The 21,700-nt window shown below is 35.3% G+C and overlaps 2 protein-coding genes across 6 annotated transcripts; one reads left to right on the forward strand and one right to left on the reverse strand.

Annotated features, from left to right (window-relative positions):
* Positions 1–1,433: 1,433 nt before the first annotated feature.
* On the forward strand, positions 1,434–7,711 carry LOC142976947 (uncharacterized). The gene is made up of 18 exons (XM_076120569.1): positions 1,434–1,716; positions 1,980–2,221; positions 2,549–2,681; positions 3,237–3,367; positions 3,439–3,689; positions 3,802–3,918; positions 4,006–4,135; positions 4,204–4,262; positions 4,357–4,447; positions 4,574–4,646; positions 4,771–4,918; positions 5,343–5,510; positions 5,700–5,785; positions 6,007–6,160; positions 6,632–6,749; positions 6,897–7,013; positions 7,095–7,195; positions 7,581–7,711. The coding sequence occupies exons 1-18, from the start codon at positions 1,495–1,497 to the stop codon at positions 7,709–7,711; spliced, it is 2,472 nt and encodes an 823-aa protein (XP_075976684.1). The 5' UTR covers positions 1,434–1,494.
* Positions 7,712–7,740: 29 nt separating this feature from the next.
* Positions 7,741–21,123, reverse strand: drosha (ribonuclease 3 drosha). 5 transcript variants are annotated; one of them, XM_076120566.1, is made up of 19 exons: positions 19,958–21,123; positions 19,800–19,878; positions 19,486–19,693; positions 18,946–19,090; positions 18,542–18,697; positions 18,007–18,227; positions 17,398–17,525; positions 17,129–17,258; positions 16,823–17,000; positions 16,053–16,260; positions 15,162–15,402; positions 14,532–14,752; positions 13,984–14,115; positions 13,298–13,469; positions 12,730–12,911; positions 12,083–12,247; positions 11,512–11,672; positions 10,729–10,874; positions 7,741–9,770 (listed from the first exon to the last, which is right to left on the reverse strand). In XM_076120566.1, exons 1-19 carry the CDS (start codon positions 21,001–21,003, stop codon positions 9,364–9,366), a joined length of 4,326 nt encoding a protein of 1,441 aa, XP_075976681.1. In that variant the 5' UTR covers positions 21,004–21,123; the 3' UTR covers positions 7,741–9,363. The 5 variants fall into 5 exon arrangements, with proteins under 5 accessions (XP_075976681.1, XP_075976678.1, XP_075976682.1 ...); XM_076120563.1 differs by having other exon boundaries at positions 13,978–14,115; XM_076120567.1 differs by having other exon boundaries at positions 19,486–19,689; positions 19,796–19,878.
* Positions 21,124–21,700: the final 577 nt, after the last annotated feature.

Here is a 21,700-nt window from a genome sequence, read left to right on the forward strand (position 1 = left end):
TTTCATGTGTTTTGATTGAAACAGACTTAGAAAATAACCTATTTTCCTAAAACTCATTTTACAAATTATACCCACGTAATCATGACAGTTATATGAAAAAAAAGCCTACCGTTTACACTTAGTCTTAATTCAAGCAATCCTTAATTTTGTTAGGCATATCTGCCAATATCAACGTAAAGGTCGCATAAAAAATACCATACCATGAAAATTTGTTCCATTCTGTATGTACCTACACTACATTGGTAGACAACAAAACTCAATTTATACTTCTCTAAATTATACATTTTTGCATTCATATTGACTGGTGATACTAAGTTTAAAGCTTTAAAGGCCGGAAAGCATAAAAATAATGTAATAAACTTCCATCAATATGTAGCCGTTGTTTGCCTATCTTCCAAACTACAGATGATCATGCGAAACAAAAATTGTATGTAACCCGTTTTATATGCCGATAATATAAACTTCAATGATCTGTAATAATACGGCTTCGCTATGCTAGTTACACAATTCGTTATTCGCCAAGGACAAAATACATTAGCGCTAAAATTTCCTTGACCCGCATTATCGGATTCGATTTTTACTGAAGCTACGCTGTAGTCAAAATGTGTTTTCATTTCGTTGCATGAATTTGGTAAATTGTATTAATGACTGTATTCTTATTTGTAACATGACTTGTTTACCACGTGTATACCCAAAGGTGTTTGAAATAGATCCTTGTTTAGTAATTTCTATGTCTCCAAATTTCGGGCTACTATTGAGAAATATTTTAATATAAATTTGTAAAGATCCACATTACTACCCGGAAATCAAACCCAAAATCTGACAATCGTACCCAGTCCACAGGGGCAGTCAGTTTAGCGGATTGTATACATAGACGGTGCCATTAAGTTGGACCTAAGAACCGGTACCTAATACGAATTAAATGAACCAAATAACTGATTATCACAATTGTGCGTCATACAATTCACTCAGGTCGATAAAAACCAACAGAAGATATAAAAATATTCCCTGATATTAAGAATAACAACATCAGGAAACGATAAAGCGGTTTCAATACATTAATAACAATCATATACATAAAATTGATCTATACTCTTTAACAAGTTCTCATATAAAAGTTCTAAATCGATTTATGCGACTATAAGCTTTTATGTTGTACGTTCGGCAAATTAGAATAATTTATGCTGCCATTTCTGTCAATAAAGCCTATTAATAAGTTTACACAAAAAGTCTTTAGATTAACAATTTTCGCTAGTCATAAAAGCAAGGTTGTACACTAATAAAAAGTTTAACGATAGCAATTCGCAAGTTGTCCAGCAAGGGTTTAGACGCTTAGTTGGAATCACCCCCACGGGCTGGCACCGACGTCGCTATACATTGATTTTGTACACAATAGTATGCAGTGGTTCAGTCTTTTACAATGATTCCTTCAAGCTAGTACGAACGAAAATATTTTTTTATTTTTATTTTTCGGCATAAAATATTTTTTTAACCATGATATCAACTAAAGTGTCTACTAGTAAAAAGTGGATAAGTGAGGAGACACCTGACGAGGAAGAGTTATTCTCTCATTGTCGGGAGATGGAAATGGTTTGTTTTGCTGTGACGATAATGGTATTAGACGCAGACAACAAATGGAGGGGTAACACGGGTGGAAAGAATAATGCACATTCGTTGTCAAACCGTAAATACATCATGGAACTAGTGAATATACAGGTGAGAAACGTTTTCACGTTTTGTTTACATTGATGTTGTAGATATTTTATCTCTAAAGACGTGGAATATAGAAATTGAACTAACATTATAACTAACTAATAAAATTATATATAAATTAATTGAACTAACTTGATAGTAAATTATTGTCTAGTCCACGAAACCAATGTCCAAAAGGGGATAATATAAAGATGAGTAATAATTCTATAAGTATGCTCCTCAGCCGTGTCACATATCTACCTACTAAGATTATTTTTTATTTCTAGGTATTAGATCAAATAATAGACTATTTAACAAAACTAGTGAAATCATTTTACAAATTAAACCCAAAGTTGGCCCGCTTGAAAAAGGACAATGGATTGCTCCTGAGTAAAAATGTTCATATTTTTGATAAATTGTGTAGCATGAGATTTGTGATGTTACAAACTATACACGGACTTATATCAACGATATTGAATACGTGTCTGCATAGAGAAGACGCGAGGAAGATGATTGAATCTTGTTTAAGGTAAGTAGATATGTATTAACTTCTCGTTTGTACTGAGGATACTTTTCCCGTTCTAGACAAAAGGTTCTCCTCCGAAAGAAAATTAAGGGTTTCATAAATATACTTAGAATAGTTAGAATGCTCCGACTGAAGCTTAGATTAGGGTGCAGTAAAAGCTAATACTTCCCTCGGCACTGGCAATCGTAACTAACTTTAATTAGTTAAATGGAAGAAGTTGAGAAGAAATTTAATTCAACTTCCTCTATAGCAGAATGTTAATGAGCTCTTTACTGATGAACAACCCTGAAACACTTACTTTTATGAATAATGGTGTTTTCAAATTTTCAGATTGGTTGGAATTTACAACAATTTAATCGGCCTCAGTTATAAAAAGTTTGCAGCAAAATTTAATATCGGGAGCAATACCTATCCCATCATCATTAGTGAGACTAAGAATATCACACTAACGAAAATAGTTCAGGTAAGTATTATTATATTTATGTTACAGTACAATTTATTCATCATTATAGCTTTCCATGAATTCACATTGCAAGAGTCGTGGTACCTACGATTATACAAATTATTTCCTCATGTATCCGTTTGTAGAGTAGATGGGTATCTATGTCAATAATAGTATATTATCCAAGTACAAAGTGGATACTGGATAATATGTATTCTTGAATATGAATAGCAAAGCGGAAATGTTACCCTTGAAAGCCAATTGTCGTTTCTTTGGTCGCATAATGATACGATTGCTAGATATTCAACGATAAATCTATAATATTATGAACAGTGGGCATAATCAATTCGGTCTCATCAAATATTCATAAGTTGAAAATAAAAAGAGATTTGGTAAGGTAGTGTGCAATCTTTATTACTAGAGCTTTGCATACAGTTACACTTTGTATAAGTATATTTTGAAATGAAATGAAATGTATTAGTAATAAGGCCATCTAAGTAAACATACAGCTGCATAAACCTAAATAATAATATACAATTTTGAGAAAAAATATACTTTGTATCACATTTTCTACAGATTTTATCTAAGAGCCGCGCTGAACTTTGCTGCCAACGATTGATTAATTGTTTAGTCAAAGTATACAAACCTGATGATCACTCCGACGACGATTCTAGCTCTAGTTCTGCTGAAAGCTTGGAAATATTTCAGTAAGTAGTAAAACATAATGTCGGTCATTCATTAAAATTTTCTTTTTGTTTCTGTTATTTTTTATTTTCAGTACTCTGACGAAACACATAACACCGCCAACATCTACAAAGTCTCGGGAAGTAGCAATGGATAAGCGACGAGACGCTTTCGTTGTAAATAGAAAACTCAAAATGAAACAAGCCCAAAGTCTGATTGAAATGAAAAATGAACACAATAAGAAACTCAACGAACTGGTGACGGCGCAGAATTCAGATGCCGAAGTACCGTACTTGTCGCTCTTGACTAATGAGTACGCACTGGAGAATATTTTCAACACCGAGGGTATGAATTCATATTATATTTCATTAAGCTTGCTTTCCAACTGTAAAGCTTTGGAACTTAGTTCACCGGATAACAAAAACGAGTTTGTAACTAACGATTTTTCTTTTTTTAGATAATATAAACAGTATCCTTCAAAGTGAAGAAATCTACATAGAAATTCTGTTAGATACAGTGGCTCATATGTCCCCAACCTTATTAGGCACGAATGGTGTAAAAAAACTTAAAAATGGTAAGGTTTTATATATATTTGCAATTGTTGCTTGGCTTGGCCGATACTGATTAGGTTTTATGCCTTGTCGTGTTGTAATTTCTTCAGGTCGTGTGCAAGCCAGTAAGAAAGCAGCGCATAAAGTGACTGAATATTATCAAAATATTCTTTGGGGTGATGTCGGCAGTTGCCTTGAGCACATTATTTTATGGTGGTCGTCTTACCCCTTAGCGATGAGGTAAACTATGATAATACTATAGTTTATTCTTTGTGTGATACTTTAATCATATTTTGAATTTATTTTAGATCTCCAAATACGAGCCAAAAGCTGAGAGAATGGTTGTTTGTAACATTTAACGTAAATAGTAAGTAATTATTTGCCGAAGGATATCAAAGAATTTGTAAAAATCTGTTCTCTGACCTGTTATCTCGAATAACTTATGTATTTTTGTAATTCAGATACCCCAGAATTGATTTTAGCCGCTTTAAGAATATTAGCAGACGCTTTAGGATGTCATGTTACATCTACGTCTTGGGATAAATATTTTGGGTAAGTCCTGACTCCTTTTAACACTACTTGCCATTGATTGACTTTCTTTACTGTGGTTTGCTTAGTTAATATAAATCTATGAGAGGTTATTTACATATAATTAATTTACTTCCTCTTGCTTCACAGTGCTACCTTGACAACTAATTTAAAGCCGACTTCTCTGAAAATTAATCCTGAGTTATCATTATACATTACTGAGGTAAGTTTTGGTTTTCATAAAGGAATCTATAAATTCGTCTGACAGTGATTCTAGCTGTGTATATTTTTGTAAGAATTTTGTAAAGGAAATTAAGTTATCATATCAAAATATGTTTCATTTCTAGAGTACAGAATCCGGCGCAAGTTTTGCGTTGATGTTACAAGAGCTGGTGACTCTTAACAATCAGTGCGAAGTGACTTGGGATTACATACTAGGAGCCCCACTTGAAGACTTGCCTATAGTTGAGCAGATACCTATTCTACATAGACTTGGTAAGAAGACAAAAGTACTAATGAAAGTTAATAAGTTATAGTTATTTCTGGGGTAAAGAAATTAAACAAAAAAAATTTAAAAAAAAGAGCCCAAGACTACAGTGCAAAAGTTCTAAGATTTGCATTTTGGACTTATGTGTTCGCAATATTCGCAACTAAAGCGCCAATAGAATAATATATTAGGTCGGGGAAAAAGTCTTTTCGCATAAAAGTATGTATCAACTTTGTAATAAAAACTTTTTTCTACACAAAAAAGCTCGATATTTGGGTACCTTACGAGCTTAATGAAAGAACCGTGTACTCATTTGTGATTCTTGAAGCCAAAAAAATGTTATTACAAGTTCATACATACTATAATGCGAAAAGACTTTCCCCGACCTAATATTATGTATGATTTAAAGAAATAATTCTTGTCATGTTCCAGACCATTCTATACACACATATAGATTATGGTGTTTAGCCGAGACCAGAAGACTAGCTAACACATGGGACATGGACGATTTCTTCCGCATCGCACACAATGACATGCAAGCGTGTATGGAACAACTGATCAACTTAAGATTTGCTGACCATACGATCACTATTGAGTCAGGTAACACTACTTTAATATGATACTACCTTATATACGTGACTTTAAAAAACAAATAAATTAAACTACATGAATTTAAAAAACAAATAAATTAAAATACATGAATTTAATTACACAACTTAAATATGATACTAGTACACATTACTTTGAAGAACAAAGTGACTGGAAAAATATGAATTTATTTTTTTATAGGGAAGATTGGAGTGCACGAAAATGTTTGCGCAAAAATGAGGGAGAAATTAGTATCAGAGGTCAAAGTCAACATACAAAAGCTAAAGGTAACTAAATTAATCATAGATTAAATACTATATCTTAACATAATAAAGGCGTAACAACTAAAAGAGCAAGCTGTGAGTTTCTTGCCGTTTCCTATGAGCAACAGCTTTACTGAAACGGTAGATTAAAAGTACTATGACGATTTCAAATACTTGTAAAACGTGTATGAAATAAAGCATTATCTGACTTTAACTTAAAGATATAGTTACTTTTTGTGTTCTAGGATGCAACAGAGGAAATAATTCAAGTGCTGTCATCAGTGTGTGCAACTACAAGTTTGGCACATTTGACTATGATATTCCCAAGCAATGCAGAGTGGCGACGCGTTACTCGCCCACCTCAAACCATACACTCTATCTATGTACGCGAATTCCTAGGTAATTATCGTCAGTCGCAATTTTAAACATCCATATTATTATGGTTTTAAAACCTTAACCAGTAGCAAGATTCTCTACAGTCGGTACAACTGAGAATCGAGAATTTGACATTTAAAATGTACTGCAGAAATAGTTCCAATGGCACCCGTTAGAGGCGCTACTCACATTTTCATACAAGATTTCTCGACAGCTTGTTTGGTTGGCTTAGTTGTCAAAAGTTAATAGTGGTGCAGAATCGTGCTACAGTGCACTGTAGCTTAGATATAGACGTACACAAATATTGCGCAATAACCTTGCACAATAAAGTTGAACGTCAGAATGTTCCGAAACTGTCATATTAATGATCGTCTAGGGGCGGCCTAAGACAGATAGATGCATGCAATGAATTGGTGTGGGTGAAGGAGACTTAAAAAACTAAAATGATAAACAGTTTTTGTAATTTATTATTTATTGGTCATCTAATGATTTCAGACAAAATGTTGCTACCCGTAATAAAAGCAACACAAGACATAACGACTTTGAACATGGTGCTTAGATTAATGTGCGAATCGTGGTTGCATCACATATACGTAGCTAAAGTTAAATTTACGTAAGTACCATACAATGTTTTTAATTATATCGAAAATAGTATATTTTATGGTCTATATAAATCTAAATTCTAAGGATGAGAGCCGACTATTAAGTCTAAACACATATTTTTACTCACTTTTTTGTCGTAATAAATGATTATTTTTAGGAAAGATGCAGCGATGCAGCTGTTAGCAGATTTTAATGAAGTTAGGAATTGGCTGAACGAATGTAAATCCTTAGCTACTGCTGCAAGGAAACAAATGCTACAGAACGAAGTTTTGAGGTACTACATGGAAGACTTTTAAAGTACAAATAAATTTTTAATGTAAATGTTTTCTTAATAAGTACATTGTTTTTTTTACAGGAGATGCGAAGGTGTTGGCCGATTGTTGCTTCACGCTCCCGGAGATCTCATATCAATGCAAGACTCCACTATGCAGTCGGCACAACACGTTCGTAAAGATGGTACGTATGAATAAAGTATACGTTCTTATGTTTTATGAAGACAAACAGTGTGTAAAGCAAGTAATTAACTAGACTCTTTGTAGGTCTAGAATGATTACATTTCTCAAAAGCTATACAATACTAGAAAATTATGTGGGAAGACGTGTTTCCTACCCGCGGTGCTGCATGCGTGGTGGGGTCAAACTATTTGGGATCTTGCCATGCATACTTCAATAAAAAAAACATATTGTGTCCTTGCATTGTCTTTAGCAGACGTGTATTTTTTATCTTGGTTGCCTTAGCGTGCAAAGCTGTATTTTGTTCTAATACGTAGAGCAATTGATTCTCACATTTGCGTGTTAAAATCTGTGATCTGAACTATAAAACTAAGCTGATTTTATTTCAGAAAACGATACACCGGAGCAACTAATGCCGGCCGAAATGTACGTACCCAATCAAAAGCAGTGGCTCACGTTACGCGCAAAGAAGATGAAAGGACCGGTCGCTTTTACTCTCTGCTGCATCGTACTATTTTGATGTAGGTAGTCAAAAATATATACATACAGTCACATTTAATTTTATTTTATTTATTATCCTTATATTAGGGCGGGTCTTACAACTAGTAAATAGGTTTCGTAATATACTGAGACTTGAAATATATCGATTAATATAAAAGTAATTGCAGAGTACATTCTTAAACTAATTAATATCATGTTTTTGTTATTGCTATGATAGTCATATCTTATACAACCGTGATTTTAGGAAAGGGTAGCTGTAAATTGCAATATATCGCAACTTTCGAAGCTAAAGTTAGTAAATCTTATTTTTTTTATAAAATCCCGATGATTCTAAAAGATATCGCCCAGTAGGTAGTACGAATATTGTAAACTCAACTCGATATTGTATTATACAGAACCCCACACTAAAACCACAATGAACGCTAATGCAAAATCTTAAATGAGTCTGATTGGACCCTAACCTGGTACATTGGCAACACATAAAAACTATTATCCTATTTGCTTGTATATTTATTCCTTAGTCATACTACATTTGTCTTGACATGTTTACAACTTTACTTAGAAGTAAGCAAAATATGTCTCAAATGCTCAGATGATTAAACACTACTATTGCAGTTTATAGTTAAATGTAAACAGTTATATCCCTACAAAACTATTTCAGTATGAATGTCGTTTGAGAAATGCGTGCTCGGCAGTGACACTTAAGACTAATGATTAAGCTCTTTCGCATCATCGATGTATACTTAAAATAACTCTAGGTAAAGATAAAAAATATATGAAACTACTTGAGAAAATATAGACGACAATATTCTGAATTATACCTACATTATTATATAGAGTATAGAGTTTAGGCTCTCTGTTCTGTTTAAATATCACAACATAATACAATCCATACATTAAATACACTAATACTAATAAGAGGGAATTAGTTATGACACTAAATTGTCGTGTATTTGCGAGAACATCTCATTCTTTTGTCATTACAATCGCAGCGAAAGGATAAACCTCACTCCCCGTCATATGTATACATTCTAAATAAGTGTCATGCCAATGTGAAAATGTCCGGCACTCGAACGTGAATATTAAGCCTCAACAGCATTTATTATTAATTTAAACTTTTAGATAAACAACCGCGTCACCTGCATGTTCACAGCCATGTCACATATATTAACACTAATGCTCTTTAAAAACGCGCGTGAAAACATATGCAATTTCTCATCAGTTGTCTTATAAGCTGAATTGCATATGCACTCCTACATCATTTCAAAGGAACATTAGGTTAATTTCGCGCATGAACAATAGCCGCAAAACCATAAGTCTACATGTCCAAAATTCGTTACAACCCACTCCAATCAATAATCAATATTAATCAATAATAATCAACTAAATTTCAAAACCCTATCTACGTAACCGTACAAATCTATATGTAATACGCAAGATATACACTTTCATTTGAGCTAACATATTCATGTATAAATAAATGTGCGTCGTGGTCTGCTCACGTACTATTTATGATGAATTATGTTGCGTTTATTGGCATCATAACTTCAAAAACTCGTAGTATACGTAGATAGTGTCGAAATTTTCATACAGGATGAGTTGCAAATATATAGCTTCGGAACCCTGGAAGGGGACCTAAGCCACACAAGCCACCCTGTATGTCCAATCTCGCTAATCATCGTCGGATGCCAATCTCTTACACTTTTCCTTCAACTTCTCGTATTCGTTTCTTCTTATCATTTCATCCTTCAGCTTTTGCATGTCGCTTAACAGGGAGCTGACTTGCACGTGGTCGAGCGAGCCTGAACCTCCATCGCTGTCAAGGCCAGAATCCTCGTCGATTTCTTCTGCAGGGCTTAACATATTCTCATTGTCTGACGGTATGTTGACTACACTTTCATCCGAGCTGTCTGATTGAATCTCATTAAGTTTGTAAGCCTTGGGAACTTTGTCCTCGTTGGCCTTGCGCTTGAGAGTGGACGGGCGGTGTTGCGTCGAGCTCTCTCCCTTCTTGTTCTTCTTCTTCCTCATACTCTTCGCAATTACTCTCTTCTGATGATCCAACTGCGGGAACAGTTCTGCAGATTATCAATGATCAATATAATAAACTTGTGCTCGGCGGAAATATTAGTGAACAGGTCAAATTGTGAGTATTTTTTTCGGAGATTATAAACTGTACTTACGTTTTTTTCATGTTGTTGTTGTTATTATACTATGAACTCTAATGAAATTTTAATGACAGATCTATGCTGCTATAAAAGCTATGCATATAACGATTTTTATACAAATCCTAATATTTGTTGAATATCCACAGATATTTTAGCCAAGCCGAGGTTAAATAATAATATGAAAACCAAAATAAAATAAAAAATAACGTAACTTTTCACTTACACATTGCAGAAAACAATTGCTTCTAAAGTCGAAAATATTTTAGATCTGTTAATATTTTGTGTTAATGAATTAGTGTTTTTTTTAATATGAACAATATGGCTGGAAAGTAAATGTAAAGCAAGGTGTATTTATAAATGTATTTTAACGTGATATGGAAGCAGCGATTTCTTATTCTTCATTGAATAACGTAACTAACGAAAAAAAACAACAACAAAAAGAAGAAACTAAAATCGAGTAATTACTCTGGGAATAGACAAACAAAGAGTAAAAATCGGATTTTTAATTTACACTATGTATGAATCTTTATGAAAAGCTTACACGATATACGACAGCAGCACTAGCATAATAGCTCAAATAATTTCAGATACTCCTTTAATAAATATTTCTAGCAAAAAAATCGGTTTGGAACTATAAATAAGAATATTATGTAAATATTTTATCATTATTTGTTCTAACGGTAAAGGAAAACATCGTGATGTTACTCTACATGCATGAGAGTTCTATAACAGTTCTTCAAGGCACCCACACGTCGGTAGGGCAAACAAAATGAATTGTTTAAGTTTATATAATTTGTCTTCCATTTATAAGTACCTAAGTTCTTTGTCTGTCTATTGCCAAGATCTAAGATAATAAAATTCAATTTACCATGAGCACTGTTGAGAGCGAGCTCCGCCGCGTTCATCTCCGCTTCTTGTATGGAGTGTCCGCGCGCCGCGGCCAGCCTCTGACCTCGGAAATACACGCCAACGGTGTAAACTCGCGTGTTTGTTGGCCCCAGGCACTCGATCACCCTGCACGTCACATTATATCAATTTTAACCACGATATTTGTTTAAATATATTGACGTTTTAGCTATATAAATAAAGATGAAAAATATGTTAGTACAGTAATGTATCGTAATTGGTGGAATGTTAAGCCTAAATATTGTAATACAGATTTCAGCTGTGAAGTCCCAATAAATAAATAAATGTATAAGGTTATATTTGAGATGTTGCTATAATACTGTTAGTCCCTTCTTCAATTGTCGAGCTTCAAGTTCGTGCACTCACTTGCGTTATTAGTCACTTTAGGAATTAAATACTAAGTAACAGGAAAGATATAAATTAATTGCGCATAGTGAGCGATGATGAAGCTGATGTAACTTACTGTTATTTACCGGTATCTCCGCTGGTATATTCTGAACAGCTCGCCATGGATTTGGTGCAAAGTACCTTACAATTGCTTACCTCTTATTGCATCGTACAAAAACCAGAAACGGCGAAACTGGCACGTCAAGTTTACTTCAGTCTGTATTAACCCGCCATTCCTTGTCTTGACGTCATAGATACTAAATCAAAGTGTAGTTCACCATTCTCGTAAAATCAACTTCAACTTAGGACTAAACTAACCTAGTCAAAGATAAATAATAATTAACCATATTGTTCGTACTTGTAGACCGGTATGTCCGGCTCGCCGCCCTCCATGGACCGTAGAGTGAGACAACATTGTTGCAACTTCGACTTGGGATCGTTCCAGCCTTGGTTCATTATGAACTCTTGAAGACGCGGGAATAAACAGGCGTTACAGAATGCTTGACAATATTCTAGATTCTGAAAAATAAACATGAGAAAAAAAATCATATTTAGGACTATGTATTGTCACATTTGTCACTTAGCTAACTTATTAACCGAAGTTGAACTAAGAAGGAGTTATCAACATTTTAAGATAGATGGGTCAAATTCATGATCGTTATTTTGTTGGAATGAAAATCTGGATATAAAAAAAATGTCATTGAAATCTTTAATGAATTTACTAGACAAAATCACATTTTTTGAAGTGTTCTATGTACTACATTGGGCTTCATGACTTTTATTAATTATCACAAATATCAAAAGACTGATTTAGCAGAATACATATAAACTGTAGGAGTAAGTAGAACTTTTATATCTAGCTGACAAAATAGAATGCTACTTTTGAAACCACCTTATTAACAAAGAAAGTAATAGAAATAAAATCTTACTTTGTCTATAAACAGCGCCCCGAGGAATGCCTCAAGCAGATCAGCCTTATGTTTCTTAGTGGTGGGTTTCGCCTTAGGGTTATTGTACGTCGCATACTCCGCCATGTTGAGATCGTCGCACACTAACGATTGAGTGCGATTGTTGACTAGAGAGGACCGAAGAAGCTGGGAAGAATATAGTCAAATTTAATAACTCTGTCGTCACTTACGAACGTAAAGGTGATTTAACTAGAAAAAATACATGATAAATGACACTGCACGGTCAAATATCTAGTCGTATTCAAATAAAAGAGCAGTAAAATTGGGAAACACTTTATTTGCTTTAGATTTTTTCTATCTTCGAATATATCTTCGAAACTTTTACTCGACTGACAATGACTGTTCAGTTATCGGATTATCGAATTTTTCCATCTGCGGGAACGCACTTGCTACTAACTCTGAACCAAAGGTATAAGCAGCTATTCATCAATATAAGCTATGTATGTACATTTAATCTTAGAAAAAGGTAGTAATCGTTTAACAAGTGGCCAGCATGCCTGGTTGTACTTTGTGTCCGTTGTTTGTATGTTTGTAAAAGCCCCTTCGACACAAGAGCAATTCTTAGTGCGGGAGTTGTCTTTTTTTAAGTATTCTTTAGCAATACTTACAGAGAGATGTCCCTCATGATGGTCAGGGAAGTGTCGGTAGAGTCTGTCAGACACTACCAACTGAAGTACCGTGTCACCGAGGAACTCTAGCCGCTGGTTGGAGCCCAACGTGAGGTGAGTGAACCCAACCGAACGGTCCGTGAACGCGCGAGCCAGGAGACGGATATGCTTGAATTGTATACCTGAGAATTGGTTAAAACATATCTTATAGTATACTAGTATAGTACGTGAGTGTTACTTTTTTAAAATGATATTCAGATAGTCCAAATATTGCTCCGAATTTAGTTTTGTGATGATACCACCTAAAGAAACCCGAGACTGATTGCAATTAAAACTATTGGTATAAGTTTTAATTGCAATCAGTCTCAGGGTTTCTTTAGGTATTTTTGATTGCTTTTGTAGTTTCATGAATATAGACTCACACTAAAATGATCTATCAAACAACTCACATGATTTGTTTGAAACATATTTTAAAAATAAACTTTAGAAATGCAACAAGATTTTTCAATTGCTAGTCAAATCAATATATTAACATGGTATAGAAGTAGTAAAATATTAACTAGCATACCAATAGAATCTTCAAAGGCAGTAAGTTTCTGCAGGAACTCGAAGTCTGGTATGTATTGTCTGTCTCCCAGCGGTTCTTGCTCTTGTAAGGGATGCGCGCGCTCTTTAGTCCACGCCTCTAACATATCCGGCTCGTTGTGCCACAACGCCAAGGCGAACACTCGATCGGCCACCTGAATAAAAAAACTTTATTAGTTTACGCCATCTCTTAAGTTTGTATTTGTCTTTATTTTTGTTAAAGTTTATGAAATAAAGAATATTTGACTTTGACTTTGTAATATTTTGAAATTTAATAATTTTTTGTTTCAGGAAACCAAGTTCTCAGACTTGCCATTAAGTTGCATAATTTTGTAGGTAGTGAGAACTCTGACAAAAAACCAAGAATAATCAAGACAATAACTACCACTTTGATTTATTGTACAAATAGGGGACTAAATATACGTATAGCTGTTACTTGCAAAACATTTTTTTATTTTTTTAGTAGCAAGTTTTGTTTGAAAATTGTCTTTATGAGAGGCGAAGACAAAATTGGCACAATGATTTGAACACTCTAAACGGCTTGTAGCAAATATTTTAACCAATAAATTTTCAAATTATTCCAGTTCTTACCTAATAATAAAATAGTAATAAAAAGTAGAAACACTAGCGCACCTCTAGCATTTGTTTGTCGATTTAACTTACACTGACCTCGAGGCCTGCGTCCAGGAACAGCGCGCCCATGAGCGCTTCGAAGCAGTTGGCCATGGCGTGGCGCATCACCACCTCGCGACACAGGTCCGACCCGTGAGCGTACAGCATGTACTGTTCTAGACCTATGTTCTACAAAACATGACCATATAACGTGACTCTTCCATATATTCTTGTGTCAAATTACAAGAGATTGCAAAGAGGTAGCAATTTTTCAAGATAAAAAGACGTTTTCTGGTTGATAAATTTATTTTGTCCTAGCCATTAGCTTTAGGAGATCTTTGTGTCCCATATGCCCTGACCAGATAGACACATAGAATATTTTTTTTTATGATAAATGTAAATCCACGATTATCAAAATCAAGCCTTTATATTAATTACATCAAATTTCTTTGTTAGTTTGATTAAAATATTGGTCTGTTTCAAAATGAATGAGACAAATTGCTTTTAAGTACACAACTAGGTTAATGAGAACCAAAATTTATAGAAAATCAACAAAGCATCTCATTAATATTTCCGAAAAATACAAAATATTTCAAATAACTTACCTTAGCGAGTTGAGCCAAATGCTGATTCTGTACAATGGAAGCCCTATAAGTAGCCAGCCCGCCCTCAGCGAGGCCCGGGAACATTCGGAACAAATGTATGGAAGACAAGAATTCTACTACCGCATCACCTAGGAACTCGAGCCGCTCATTGTGTTTGATTTCACTCTCTGTCTCACTACGCTTGCCGAAGCGAGACATTATGTTGATTAGAGTTACGATACCTGGAAAACAGATAGAGTAGTTTACAGTTTGAGTCATTCTAAATATGAAAAAAAACATACGCCACATTACGAAGGACTTAGTGAAAACTGTATCAAGTTAAACAGTAATTTGGTAATTGATGATGAATATTGATTGTTTTACTTTGTTGTACCGGTTTCTGAGGTACATTTAGCGGCAGTTTATCTATTCAATAGCGTTAAAACTCATACACAAAAACGCAATTTATCAATATTATTTTTGGCAATAAACAGTCTTTTACCTGGAACTCTTAATAAGTCTATAGTACGTTAATATTTATTTTAATACGGAACTGTTATTTGATAGACAACAAAAATGATTTTAGAAAAATGTTTTTGCTTTAACACAAACCAATATTTACAGTAGACTTAAAAAACATTATTCAATTACCTTTCTTTCTCGTATAATGTATCCTTCGATCACCATACTCAGGCTGTCTTATACCACAGTTAGTAAGACTATTCCTCGCATGATCTGGGTTCGTGCCAAAGTTCTCCCTATACGACGGATGTGTGAGAGCAGTTTGTAGTAACGCTCTTTGTTGAAACACATAGCCCATTTTCTCTTCCAAACTGTCCAAGGATTTGTGGAAGCGTAGATGTCTGACTAGTACGGGAATAAGCATGGCATGCTGAAAAGAAAAATACCAAATAAGATAAGTTCACACGCACATTTGGCACGTCTTTAAAATATTGTTTATTGCCGTTACGTACGGGCACTGGTATAAGGGTGGTTTAGACATGCATGCTTATTGTATCTCGGAAGACAATTGGTGTACGTCAATAGGCACATTTACACACACACTCTATCGCTCGTTCTTAGGAGCGTACAGAATTATGCACGGGAAAGACAGCGCGATCTTCGCTCGCGATTTTCTTCGCAGGCTTGACAAATGAGCACGGCGCGCGATCTTTCCCTTCTCCTTGCACACCCTTTATATTTATGAGCACTCTTTCACGCGCGAATGTTGTATCATGCGCGATAAAGTGTGTATGTAAAGGCGGCCAATGTGATAGCCATTACAAAATTAACTGCTATTTGGACATAGCATGTTACAGCATAGTAATACCAGTACATAACAGCTGACAACTATTTAAAGCACGTTTTTGCAAGACTAGTTCGTTAGACTCCCTAACGAACATGTGCTTATGCGAGCGAACACGTTCGTATACGTATTGATACACGTAAGTGGCCAGTTCACATGCACCGCAAATAACGTCCATTTTCTCCAGAAATACTTCAAAATAAGTGATTAAAATAGTTTTAATGATCAAATCTTACCTGCACAATATCACACATAAGTCCAGTAGTATGGAATCCTTCAGACGATATAGCGACAGTCACATCCCTCTTCATTTTACTCTGAGTTCTCATCTCTTGTAACGTAGCCTCCTTAGATGCCAACTTCTGCCTCTCTTTGAAAGACGGCTTAGCCATGTTTGCTATCAAATGCCTATACTTTACATAATAACGCCACGCTTTTTGATATCTAAAAACATTTACAAATATACTTCAAGATATAGATTCCAAATGCTCAAGGCATTATCACAGGAGTTTTTTTTATGTATTTTTTTTAATGGCTAATATACAACATACATACAAATTAATTATTACGACTATATGTGTTAATTCACCGGTGTGAATCACACCCACATTTCGCCGTTAACAATGTTAGTCCAATGTAATAGGGAGCGAGCCTTTAATTGTCTTTTACCAAGCATGTTACCAAACTCCGAGCTACCATTAACAAAAACAATCACTTGTCCTGACTGAATGATAATCATCGCACAGCTTGTATTATAGAAGTAATAAATATAAAATTTGTACAAGAGGTCCCTTATGTAGGGGGAGATTAAGAGCGGATTTTTTAGTTTTAGTAGGACTTCTATTATTAAACTGAAAATACCGATAGCACTTCGCGAGACTCGAGGATCGAACCCGAGATTTTATGACAAGCAGTCGGATACACTGCCGACCGAAAGAGGCAGTCAATAAATTATGTAATTAACTTTAGGCTCCTTTCCATATACCTATAGCAGAAAAATACTTACTCAGGATTGCCAGCGTAACTCAACTGCGGTGGTCGAATTCCAAAGTGTACGATTTCGGGGTAATACATCTTATATGCTTCAGGATTCTTGGACTCGTCGTAGTCGTTGGGTGGACTACGATCTATTTGATCTACCCTCACCGAACACGGCTTCTTGCCCGGATATGTTACAATCATACCTAGATTTACAAAAATAAAATATTAATGATATTTTTTATTTAGATCTGTTTTTGCAAATGTATAAACTAATTTTAACATCAAGTATGCTTTTCGGAACTAAATAAAAAAGCTCATTTCAAATACAAACCTTTAATCCTATCGACAAACTTCTGCCAGGTATAATGGTCCATCGCATGAATCTCTTCTAATTTATCAGGCGCAATTAACAGCCCACTTTCGGCTATCAAATACTTTAACACTTCACACATTGACAAAACCTGTAAAATAGAAAACGATATTTAAGTGTCAGGTACCATATCTGCTAATACTCTATCTCATCTAATACTCTTCAGTCCAATGTTTGAAACAAAAAATGTCAAATCCTATCAAGTTAGAAGGTTCATATAATATTCTTACCTCACATCCACCTTCAGGTAAATATCGGACGAATCGCGGCATAAAATGAAACTGTGAGCATGACGTCTCAGTAGCTTTACCTAAATCTAGATCTATCAATTCCAATAGTTCGTAAAAAATAAATTCCTCTGTAACAGAAATAGAAACAATCTTGACTTTTAAAACATTCGCATGGTATAGCATTATTGGTAAATGTAACAAATAACACTCAATATAATTTGACATCGCCAGCCATGAAAAAAGAGCATCAGTCCCTACTAATATTATTTTTAAATAAAAATCTGGTAATAAATGCACCTGAATTTTAATAAAAAATATTTTTTACTTTTTGAGTACACATCTGACGGAAAAGGCGCTGCGTATCATCAGTCGCATAACGTCGGAACAAACAAGTCTTGCTAAAGACTATTCAACAGATTTTCATGTTTGGTGCATAACCTGGTTTCACATATTATGATACTTTCTACCCCAGAAATATTTTCATACGGACGAAGTCGCTAGCAGAAGCTAGAATTATAGAAAGTAGTACTTGAAACAACCAAACTATACGCCCCACGCATCTTCTGTCAGATGTGCTAGTCCATTATACATAAAAACAAGTTTTCTTACCAAATAAATCCAGTTCTCTCACAGAGAAGTTCTGAGGTGCTGGCTCTTCAACATACAGTATAGTATACTCAATATTAAATCTAATGACTTTACAAGTAGGGAGCTTGGCCAGCTTGTAGTGGGAGAACATGGAAAATCCAGAGAATAGGAACTCGTGTTCATCGTGAGCGATGATCGTTGGCGCTTTGATTAAGAAATTTGTTGGTGGCGATACTGTGATCCTATAAAAAATGATTTAGTTAAGACTTAAGTAAAAGACTGGCAAATACAGACAGTTTAAAGGCTTTTGCGACCTTTCGAATCTAGGGAATATGGGCTAAAATTACGGTAAAACTAAGTTCCCAATTACTCATATTAGGTAGCAGGTGAAATCATTTTATTTGCGACATAAAAACAATAACGAAATACTACTTGTTTTTTTTCTCAGTAGGCAATACATTTCAAAACTACTACAAAGCCTATTCCTCTACAAATAGTATAGCTACAAAATAACACAAGAAACAGTTGGCCAGATTATAAAAATGTTGATTCATACCTATAATGATAAAGTTTATCAATATTGTTCTGAGTAGGTATACATCGTGGATATGTGCCTTCGCCAGCATACACTCCATGTCGCATGCCTTGACGACGAGCACGCGCGCTGCATCGACATAACGGACCTCCGTTCATTTCACCCGAGTTATTAAACCTGTTTACAAAAAAAATATAATCTTATTTTATTTGAAGCTTGACAATGATCTGCACAAGCACCTAAACACGAATATAGAATTTCGAAAAGGTCTCATGTCTTTGCCTTAGAAGTGTGAGATGCGCCCTTTTCGATAATTATTTCCAGTCATTGACTTCCTTTTGGCGTAATGCTACCTTCCAGTTATTATATTTAAACTAAGTTGACAGATAACCATTAAAAATTAAGATCAAAGAATGTGTACTCACCACATCTCAGGGTGTAATCTTCTTGGATGGCTCTGCTTTCTTTGTAGTTCCAGCATTATTCTATCAGTATAACCTTGAAGGCCGTCTTCGTCCATACAAGCCTCGTCTTCACTTTCTGACGATGACGACGAGGTCTCTTCGTCAGCTGAAACAGAGGTATAACATCGAATTTTCGAAATTTTTTTAGCTGAGTGAGAGATTGTTTAGTGGGCCAAATAACTTTATAAAATAACACAGTCTGCATATCCATGTTGCTTGTACACTTGCAAATTCTGGCATGGTAGAAGTAAGCATGAAGATGATGAATTGAATCTGACAAATGTGTATGTGCTTGCTGAAATATGCATAATGCCATAGAAAACAGTCTTGAAATAGGACATTTTTGCAGTCTAGACCTTTGTATGAAAAGATAATAGGTAAGTATTGGATTTGCATGTGTCATGTTTGCTGTCACTTTATTTATGGGATGAAAGGTATCCAGTACTCATACTCATAAAACATTGAACTTAATAAAATTTAAAATAACAATATACAACTTACAATTATGTGTGCATAGTTTTCCTTTAGGACCCTTCAGAGGCGGTAACTCATCAACTTCAGGCCTAGCCTTGCGTCCTCTTTCAATGAGTTTCTCAAAGAATGTGTCACAGATCTTTTCTAGCTTGTTTGTTTGTTGCAGTCCTGCTCCATTCTCAACTGGTGTGTAATATAATTCTGCAGGAGAACTCCTGTACCAATATTTAGCTCCCTGAAATAAGAATGAATATTTGAAGCTCCAATGCTGCCAGATTTCAATGCTTTGTTAACAAAACAAACTTGTATAAGAAGCTATTATAAATAGAACAATAACTTACTTCATCTTCATCCGAGTGGTCCCTTGTCCATTGCTGAACTTTTTCTATGAAATCATCTGAAGTCTTGCAATAATTCTTCCTGTAAACCAAATTAAAGTTAAAATGCACCCTTCATTTATTTATAACAATATGTATTTAGATGAGTATTTATACTGTACCTGTATTCAGCTAAAATTTTCTCTCGGTCTGTCATGGGTTCAGCAGATCTGTGTCTAGAGAATTGTGATGGCTCACGCGTTCTGCTGCGGCTCTCACGTAGGCAAGTAGTACTAACACTAGGAGACCTTAGAGTTCTTGTATAGTCAGTGTGTCTCCCAGAGTCTGAGTTCTTTCCAGATTCTGAACTTCTTCTACGTTCTGATGAACGTCTCAATTCAGATGGTCTCCGAAACTCAGAGGACCTGCCATTACGTTCATGATCACGCTCACGACTTCTTCTACTATATCTACTATTACTTCTGTGCCTTGGAGGGCTTGGTCTTCTTTCATACTCATATCTCCTCGACTCCCTTCTATCTCTTCTATCTCTCTCCTCATCAACACAGTCTTTGTAAAATTTGTCCATATCTTTATAACTAATGCGTGAAGGACTTCTGTAGTCTCGTCTTGGACTAATACTGCGTCTACGGCTGCGGTTTCTTTCTCTTTCCCGACTACTCTCCCTTCTGTCGCGACTACTTTCTCTTCTATCTCGACTACTTTCCCTGTATGGTGAGTACCTGGATCTTGATGATGATGAGGTAGAACCATACCGATACGGTTTATCCTCTTTTTGGTTAAGCTTAGGAGGTGGAACCAAAAACGGGCCCGTAAAATCCTTTCCATTCTCATATGGAGGTGCTCCATAACTCATATTAGCGCAATCTTGAACAGGTGGTGGCCTCGCCGTTAAGGGTAAAGTTGATTGCGCTGGTGGCGGCGGCGGCGGTGGAGGTAGTACGGAGTGGAAATCGACTGGGTATTGCGATACTGGAGCCACCGACATCGAGGGTGGAGGTATTGAAGGTGGGGGCAGGTTTAACGGAGGATACGTTGCCATGGGGACATAAGGCGGGGGTTGATCGGTCGATGGTAATCCCGGCACGCTATATGGCGGAGGAACACAATATAATTGGGGAGGCGGAAAGTCGGTCGACATTGCGTTTGGTGGCGGCACGTCCCATCGCGGCGGAGGCACACTGTAGTCCACTGGCGGAACGGACATTATGTCATTCAAACGGATCTGAATGTGATATAATTTACTTATTTTGCTAAATTATCTATTTTGTTGTACTAGAGTGCAAAATCTTGGTTCTCTTGGTAGTAGGCATGTTGTGAAAAATTGATCAATCGAAATCCCCACCTTCATAAAAAAGGATAGCATATAGTTTTTATGACATAAGAGGAAAAGAGAAAAAAGTATTTCAATGCTCAAAGACTCAAGCTACGGTATCTGTAATGCATCAAGATTTATCAATGTCAACATTTTCTGACATCGGGCATGCACAGATTATAAAATTTGTAGGTACCTACTGAATTTTATTAACCCGCAAATAATCGAAGGGCCATGCATGGAGCGCATCACGCATGTCACAAATTTATTCCAATAAATCATGAATTGAAATATTTAAAATACTAGGGAAAGTTAATTTCAAATTGAGTATCGGATGATAGTGTAATAATGTATTGTTATTATAACAACAGTAATTATAATATTTACATTGATAAACACTATATGGAAAGGTGGGCGTAAAAATAATAATAAAATAATTACTGTAACGTTCATGAACTATGAACGTAAGTTAACCCTAGAAAGCTAAAGTTCATTAGATGACGAATAATCGATTAAATTTTCGGAAATCTTTTTAAAAAATTGATTATAGTAGCCAGTAGTACATAAACAAATAGTAATTCGTAGGTCA

This window comes from Anticarsia gemmatalis, chromosome 12 (genome assembly GCF_050436995.1).
Source record: "Anticarsia gemmatalis isolate Benzon Research Colony breed Stoneville strain chromosome 12, ilAntGemm2 primary, whole genome shotgun sequence".
Classification (NCBI taxonomy): Eukaryota; Metazoa; Arthropoda; class Insecta; order Lepidoptera; family Erebidae; genus Anticarsia; species Anticarsia gemmatalis.

Excerpts from the sequence above, each read along its gene's own strand:
- LOC142976947 (XM_076120569.1), top strand. The coding sequence starts at position 1,495 with ATGATATCAACTAAAGTGTCTACTAGTAAAAAGTGGATAAGTGAGGAG. Across the intron at positions 2,222-2,548 it reads ATGATTGAATCTTGTTTAAG|ATTGGTTGGAATTTACAACA; the intron begins GTAAGTAGATAT and ends TCAAATTTTCAG. Across the intron at positions 3,690-3,801 it reads GAATATTTTCAACACCGAGG|ATAATATAAACAGTATCCTT; the intron begins GTATGAATTCAT and ends TTCTTTTTTTAG.
- drosha (XM_076120563.1), bottom strand. The coding sequence starts at position 21,003 with ATGTCCGTTCCGCCAGTGGACTACAGTGTGCCTCCGCCGCGATGGGAC. Across the intron at positions 17,526-18,006 it reads GAGAGAACTGGATTTATTTG|AGGAATTTATTTTTTACGAA; the intron begins GTAAGAAAACTT and ends TTTCTGTTACAG. Across the intron at positions 10,875-11,511 it reads CCGGACATACCGGTCTACAA|GGTGATCGAGTGCCTGGGGC; the intron begins GTACGAACAATA and ends TGTGACGTGCAG.